At 40.8% G+C, this 8,582-nt stretch overlaps 1 protein-coding gene across 1 annotated transcript; it reads left to right on the top strand.

Moving 5' to 3' along the window:
- The first annotated feature begins 1,789 nt into the window (after window positions 1–1,789).
- Window positions 1,790–2,641, top strand: LOC147447373 (uncharacterized). The gene has a single exon (XM_086523611.1). The coding sequence runs from the start codon at window positions 1,790–1,792 to the stop codon at window positions 2,639–2,641; it is 852 nt and encodes a 283-aa protein (XP_086379737.1).
- Window positions 2,642–8,582: the final 5,941 nt, after the last annotated feature.

The raw sequence follows: 8,582 nt of genomic DNA, 5'->3' as shown, positions 1-8,582 counted from the left end.
CATTTGTTTTGTACACGTCCCCATCTTAAACTGTAAAATTGAATTTACTTTTGTTGTGATGTAAATATAGAGACCTCTATGACACTCCAAAAGCCTGATCACGTCGACATCAATTGTGTTATTGATTGCAAACATCATCATCTCTCATTTGTTTAAGTCCACGTACATGCTGTTGTATTGTACAGTCTACTGCGACAAAAATTTCCATGTTGTCGATTAGCGCAAAACTTCTGCATTGCCTTTTTTATTGAGAAACCATATTTCCTTAACACTCTGTCATTACTTGGTGATTTAGTGATCAAGGTTGCTCATCTATTATGCAGTACTACGATGTTGAAAATCCAGGGATCAATTGATTGCTACTCTATTCTTTAGTATTATCAATTTATCATTCCAAGTTTAGAGGTCGTTTTTCTGTACATATCAAATTAGGGTATTAAGAAGAAAACTGAATTTTTTTCTGTGTACATATCAAGTTACGGTATTAAGTAGAAAACTGAATTTTACTTATGTTATTGGGTAGATGTGAAGGATTGTATACCTCTCCAAAAGCCTGATCACATCAACATCAATCGTTCTCTCGATTGCAAATGCCATGCTCTCCCATTCAAACACTATAGTCATCATCTCATTTGTGCACGCCCCCGTCTTAAACTGTAAAATTGAGTTCACTTCTGTTGTGGCGTAAATATAGAGACCTATATGACCTCCAAAAGCCTAATCAGTTCGGCATCAGTTGTCTTATCGATTGCAAATGTCATCATCCCTCATTTGTGTACATCCCCGTCTTGAACTGTAAAATTTATCACACACCAAAAGCATGATTACTTCAACACCAATCGTCCTGTCGATTGCAAATGTCGTTGTCTCCCATCCAGACACCCTGTGGTGATTGCCTCATTTGTACACACCGCCATTTTAAACTGTAAAGTTGCATTTAGTTATAGAATTCCATTGTTTACTTTGTTGACTACAAAGATCGGATCCCGTACTACAACATTGGCTACCATTTTGACCCCCCATGTCGTTGTGCCTAATGGAGCCACTTTCTGTTAGTTCCCATTGTAGGAGTACAATTTCCATTAGTCGTTACCCTTAGCACGCCATCCAATGTGAAACAATTGCAGTTCCTATTAGTTTGTACGTGGAGGGCCCGTCCTAGGTTACGAGCATGGATCTTGACCGAACATGTTGCACTGCTTTATCAACTATTTGATGTCATTTACAAAATTTATTTATATACACTAATTTATTGATTTCCATTCCCTCCTCCTTGTCAATACAATACTTGTCATTTCTGCAAGAAATCTAGCTCCCCTTTTGAGCTATGAAGTGATAAATGCTCTCGCCAATACATCATAATGTCATTTCAATGGTTGTAGGTAAAATGCTCCCCGAACAAGCAGTGCAATTGAAAAAGAGATTACGCACACAATTAGTGCGTGTAGTGAATGCCCTCACATTGGACGAGATAACAACAACCTTGCGAGATGAGCGGCGCTTGCAAACCTTGGTCTCTGAAGTAGTCCGCTCAACAGCCTTGAAGTTTGAGGGTGCAGATATTAGTGCCGTGCACCACCTTCTCTTTAGCATTGTTGGAGATATGCCAAAATGTGATATCGACCTGCGAGCTGACTTACCAGAGGACATACAAATGGAGAAATTACAACATTGGTATAACTGCTAGAAGGTTGAAAAGGAAAAATCCACTCGCGCAAGGAATATTGACACACAAAACACCTTCAGTAAGAAATTGCGGAAGGAGACCCTTCGAGATACCAAAGGATCAATGTCTGGTTTGCACATTCAAAAAACTGTATTAAACTCATTTTGCTTTGTCACCTTGGGCATTCTATTTGAGGCTATAAAACGAGGAAGGAAACTAGGATCTGGATCATATGGAAACACTTATGAATGCAAGATCGAAGGGATTTCTTTTCTTTCTTCCAGCAATATGTACTGTTGTAAGGAATTCAAAGGCCAAGAAAAACAACAATTCAAATCATTCGCAATCGAGAGCAGTGTTGACCTCAATCACCGAGGTATTGTGCGCGCTCTTGCACATACAATTCAATCACCATGGATACTTATATTTCTTTATTTCAATGGATCTTCCCTTGGCGATTTGATGGAGTGTGTGCCTACACCTTCTGGAAGCATCAGTGAAATTGTACTTGCCATTGGTGATCAAAAACACAAAAAACCAACTGAACTGGAGTTGCAGCAATGCAGGCTTATCATCAACCATGCTTCATCTTTAATTCATGCACTAATAAAAGCTTTGGCATTTGCGCATGACAATGGAGTTATTCACAATGACCTTCACCCTTGGAAAATTATGCTAGACTTCACCAGAGAGGGAATACCAAGTGTAGGCATTATAGATTGGGGTCTTGCCCTTCGACCACCGTATGAGAGAAGACCAACAAATATTCATAAGCCAAAAGAGCATGCCAAAAGGCCTTGGCGAGCAGCTGAACTACTGAATACCAGATCTACATGCCCTTGGAGCACATCAACCGATGTATATGCACTTGCATGGGTCATCAATCAGCTCGGTATTTTTTGCAACGAATTTTGTGTGTATTACAAGCTTGACTTGATGCAAACAAGCACTGCTATCGAGGTTGAATCCATATAGAATATAATCAACAATGCCTATCTTCTGGAGAATCCGTCCGAAAGAAAGACGCTCGCTAATCTAGATAAAGATCTAGAACATCTGCATGTGCACCCCGAACAATGCTTGCGTCCCATCTCTGAAATGAGTATTTCTTTTTTCCGTTGAGGCTAGAAAATTTATCGCAACTACCAAGCTCTTTTTACTTCTAATAGAGATTCTATTCTTTTCTTCCAACTTGTCTCTAACATTAGCATGCCCTTCTTCAGTATTAGCTAAAAGTTCCATTATGGTTTGCAATAGTTCTTTGAATATTGATTTGTTGCCTACTTCCATTATATTCATCCCTTCTTCTTTTTTTTGGTCGTCCAATTTCATTATATTAGTCCCTTCTAATTTGAATCGGACTAATTTATATCTGTTGTTTACATAGTTGCATTTAAGTGCAGGCCTTCTTAATGGCACTCGCTACTACGCTACGTGCTACCCGCAAAAAACACCGGGAATACGTTACTTTTCAATCTATGAATAGACGAAAAGTCATACTCTATCCTGTTGCATCTTCATGGTTTAGTGTGCAACATATTTATGAGGCTTGGCAAGAGAAATGTAACATCACACCTCACAACATTTCCATATGCGAAAGGTGTGGCATTTGCAGTCTATCAAAAAAAGATACCCAAAACAATGATCTTAGTATCACACGCATGAAGCTAGCAAAAGCAACCTTATTGCAAACAACTGCAATGCATAATGTCAAAGTCAATTGGACTTGCTGTTCTGCTTGCCTGAAAAGTTCAAGAGCAAGCAGCATTGTCATCTTGCAACCCACACCTTAAGCCCCTCATGCTTGGAGAAGGTTCCAACCTCAAGCACAACCCTATCAAGCTTGAAGAAGGTTCCCACCTCAAGCTCAATCCTAGCACCTCAAGCATGACAAGCACCTCAAGCACCTTAGTCATCAAGCACAACAAGCACCTCAAGCTTGGGTTGGGTTCCCACCTCAATCACAAGCCTAGCTCGCCTAAGGTCGTCTAAGGTCAAAGGACTTTTAACACTAACATTTGGAGGTCTTTAATGAAGCTAACCCTAAGGTCTTTAAGCTCCATTAGCTAGACTTGATCTTTGACAGTCCATGGACCCTTTAAGCTTGGCCCCGTGTTGAGATATATCCATAAGCACATGTCTATATTCTAACCCTTGTTCTCATTTATTCTCCCACATTAAATGATCAGTTTGATATGAGAAAATCATTTGGGTTGGTTAGATATTAGATTTTATTACATTACCTCTCTCTTGAAACCATAGTCGTCCTCGACTATGAGGTAGAAGAGATAAAGCCTTATCCATTATTTGATGTTTCTTAGCGGGTAGAGGATCCCTTTTTACCCTACAACATCATGCCAAGATGGATGACTAATCCATTTGGGGCTTGGGAGACCTAAAATAGAGTGACAAATTCTACTTGGTGTTTGAGAGACATCGTCATCACAAACATGAATCTAAGCATGAATACTACTTAAATTTGTGCACAATAAAAAGAGAATTATTCTTATAAGACAAAAACATTGATCATTTAAAAAAAACATGTACATCTGCTTACTCTAATGTAGCATTGTAAGCATTGAAAAGGTTCATACTATCCTTAAGCGGTATTCCTTGCATCCATCTAGCATCTTCAAAAGGATAATTTTTGAACTTAATAAGATATCATCGGGGATAATCTTACCATGTCATAGTACCTTGTCTTCATGCCGAAGGATATCTTCGGGTTGTAGCACCTCTTCTTGGTCTTTGATACTTGTGCGGTCTTCAATAATTGGTTCTTTTGGTGGCTCTCCTTTGTAGGGATTAAGTAGGCTCACATGAAAAGCATTGTGTATGAGCCAATGGTTGGGAAACTTGAGTTGATAAGCCATGTCATTGATTGGCTTCAAGCTTTGAAATGGACCATAGTATCTTTTTGCTAGTTTAGCATAATACTTTTGATGGCCCATAGGATTATGGCCCGTTGTTTGTCTCAATCGAGCCTTGGGAAACTTAAGTAAAACCCAATCATTTTCCTTGAACATTAAGGCCCTTCTGTGCTTATCAACAGTAACTTTTGCCTTTGTTTAGAGATAGATATAGCCTCCTTAATCTTTTAGAAAGATTCTTGTAGGTCACGGCTATACTCATCGACAACGAAGATCTTCCCATGTACTTTAAGTAGCAAGGGACTTTTAGGTCTTACCTCTATGATCTCAAAAGGTGCCTTCCCCGTAGTAGTATGGACAATATTATTGTACGCAAACTCTACAAGGGGTAAGTACTTTTCCCATTGTGAGTGTTGATGTAATTTTGTAACATAAGTCTTTAGTATATCAAGTATTGTAAGATTGGCTATCTCACTTTGGCCATCCGTTTGTGGGTGATAGGCCAAAGAGAAATTCAATCTTGTACCTAGACTTTCAAAGAGACCTATCCCAAAATTACTGGTCATTCTAGGATCTCTATCCGACACGATGGATATTGGCAATCCATGGTGTTTGAAAATGTGAGATATGAAGAGAGTTGTCATTTGGTGTGCCTTAATAGTCTTTTTGATAGGAATAAAGTGTGCTTGCTTGCTAAACCTGTCAACTATTTTCCATATTCCCGTATTCCCATGGATAGACTTGGGTAATCCAAAGATAAAATCCATGGATATACTCTCCCATGGTGAATTAGGGACTGACAATGGTTGGAGTAATCCAGGTTGCTTCCCTCTATCATATTTGGTCTTTTGGCATACCACACATTTTGAAACATACTCTTGTATGTCTAGTTTCATGGTAGGCCAATAGAAGTACGTCTCTATTCCTCGAAGAGTAGGTTGAATGCCTCTATGACCCGCATAGGGAGGAGCATGGAATCCATACATGAATTTCTCACGTAGGGAGTGGGTAACACATAGCATATTACCATGGAGAAGATAACCATCCTGCAAGGTGAATGGTTCTTCTTTCTTCCCCAATGCAAGGGCTGACATTATGTCTCTAAAGTTGGGATTAGTAGCATACTCATCTATCATAGAAGATAGATCAGTGTGAGTTGATATAGACACCGCATAACATGTCTCAACTAAGGATGGCTGAAAAAAGAACATCCTTCGAGTACGAGATGTACTTGGGTGCGGAGGTAATTGCAAACACTCTATGATGGGAGTGAGAGGGACCCTCTTTAACCTTGCTCCATGCTGGCTAAACCAAACTCCCTGAGTTCCTAGACCATGTGACAACATGTACCAAACACTACATATAGGTCCGTAATTGTATAATGTAGGAATGTATGTTGGACACTACGGGCCCAAAATACTTTGCTCCTACGTGTTTGGAAGCATTAAATATGGATAGTAATTGCATAAACAAAGCGTACTTTCTCAATACTGTATCGTATGTACTTGTCACTACGCTTGCCGACAATGGTTGGATCATATCCTTGTCTGAGTGCATCACTGACAACTTGCCTAGGAGCCATGCGCTAGCAAACTTGCTTCACAACTTCTTGGAATAGTAGTTAATGGTCGGCCTTGCCAAGTATCTATCCCTCCTTCATCAAGGCAAGCAATAAGCCGTGCTCATCTCGGTGAGATTCTCAATCACTACCGTATCATGGCCTTTTCTAGGCATGGGAAGAAACCTTGCTTTTAAACGAGATCATTTCTCACTCAAGACTTGCTTGATTGTGATTGGTTGTTGCACACAGTGAGTTTGAAAACAAAATATCATGCTTTTGGTAATGCTTACAAGCCTTGCTTGTGCCTTGAGTGCTGAAATTCCACAAGCATGGAAGAATGTCCATGGCAATGCACATATTCTTTGCATGCCATAGCCACATGTATCAACTTCATGAGAAATTGTCACGCAAAATCACACTAATGCCAATTTCTCCTTGGTCTTGCTGTCCTTTTTCGATAAGCTTTGGAAAGCTTGTTGTACTTGAACTGTGACATAATGTTTCTTACAAACCGTGCATGGATAACACATGCGGCCGTCCTTTGAACCTTGACACCTTTGTCAATTTTGATACATCATGAAGCTGTGGAACTTTGAGGGATCCGTGTCGAGCCGACATCCGATCCCTTGTTGAATGTGTTGCTTTGCATCTTTCATGCTACTGACGTTGACTATTTATAGAATTTTTGGTGCCCCCCTATGAGTGCCGAGGTTTGTCACCAAGCACTTAATGAATAACGATGGATGTAGAAAATTTTGCTTGTTGAAATCGAGCATCGCTATCTTAGAGTCATCTAATTCCCAACCAACTCTTCACAAACCTTTGTAGAGGGCATGCCCGAGGTGGGCATGCACCCCACTTTGCATTCTAGGGTTAAAGCCCACTTCAAACAACCGCCTTGTCCAAAAAAAAACGGGCGATGGCGTTCTCTGCAAGAGTTGTAGGCTTTGGAGGGAGAGAGGGAGGTAAAAGGTGCTCCGTAGCACTCGCCAACAGAGATGAAAAGTCTCCCCCTTTGTCATGTGCTCTCAACGAGCTTAGTCGTTTCAGATTCTGCAATGGTCTCCAACAACTTGCCTCAACCAGGAGGCTCAGCACACGGTCACCTCCTCCTTAGATGCTCCACCCTCCAAGGGATCTTGCCCATGACATTCTCCATGGAACTTACACACACACACACACACACACACACAGATGACATGCATCACCATGCAAAGCAGCTCGACCCATCTCCTTCCCTCCTCCATGGCTCTCCCCTCCCCTGAGCTTTCATACCAATGTGAGACTGAGGGGACTAGAGTTTGCAACTCTCCACCCAACCATGCCCTATATAGGCCCTGCCTTGCTAATAATAGGGCCCCCTTGACCGCATGGCTCCGTCCTGGTCCTTCGCATGCCCGGTCTTACCCTAGGCCTAACAAGTCACTTTACACTAACCAATGATATGTGTCCAAAAACACAAGAAGAGATACTTTATATGTCTAAAGTTTCATATGCTATAGTGGTAGGTTCTCTAATGTACACTATGGTCTGGATAAGGCCAGATATTGCACACACAGTGGGAGTTGTGAGTAGGTTCATGGATAATCCAGGTAAAGAACATTGGCAAGGTGTGAAGTAGATATTTAGGTATCTAAAGGGGACAACCATGAATGCTTTGCGTTTTGGAGGCACTTACATTTTCTTGCAAGGGTATGCTGATGCAGATATGGCAGATGACAAAGATACACGAAAGAGCACTATTGGCTACATCTTTACAATTAGAGGCACATGAGTAAGTTGGGCTTCAAAGTTGAAAAAAGTGGTCTCACTTTCTACCACATAAGCAAAATATGTAGCTCTTATGGAGGCTAGCAAAGAGATTTTGTGGATTCACAGATTCTTGAAGGAGCTTGGATACAAGCATGACAATTGTGTCTTATGTAGTGACAGCAGTCAAAGTGCTATTCATATTGCAAAGAATTCAGCCTTTCACTCAAGGACGAAGCATATAGAGGTGAGATATCATTTCATACGTACTCTTTTGAAAGAAGGACAAGCAAGGCTTGGAACGGTGCACACAACCAAGAATCCTGCAGACATGTTAACAAAGGTGGTTAACAAGAAGAGGTTGAGTTTTCTCTCATCTTCAATTGGCATTCAAGGATAAGAAGCCAGAATGGAAAGCAATCATAGGCTTGGCGTGGAGATCAATCTCCAAGTGGGAGATTGTTAAGTATGGAGCCTGATTCACCCCTTGTAATTTTTATTCTAAAAATTGTGCATTTCTAAGGTCCCTGTTATGAGGAGAAGCCATCATGTGTGAGAAAAATCACTCGCCAAAAAACCAAAAATTCATACCCCCAAAATATTCCTTTTTGCCAGAAGATTGTGGCCGGATGGCAGCCAAAAGAGACTAGAAAAGGATCGATCAGTGTGGCCAGTTGACCGATGGTCGATGGTCAATGGCTGGTTGGCCGATAGCCAAAAGTCTATGGCCGATGGT

Source organism: Adiantum capillus-veneris, chromosome 11 (genome assembly GCF_014529385.1).
Source record: "Adiantum capillus-veneris isolate H3 chromosome 11, ASM1452938v2, whole genome shotgun sequence".
Taxonomy (NCBI): Eukaryota; Viridiplantae; Streptophyta; class Polypodiopsida; order Polypodiales; family Pteridaceae; genus Adiantum; species Adiantum capillus-veneris.
The sequence above is the reverse complement of the archived record's forward strand: the minus strand, read 5'-3'. Positions and strand labels throughout refer to the sequence as shown.

Coding starts and splice junctions, on each gene's coding strand:
- LOC147447373 (XM_086523611.1), top strand. CDS start 1,790: ATGTCTGGTTTGCACATTCAAAAAACTGTATTAAACTCATTTTGCTTT.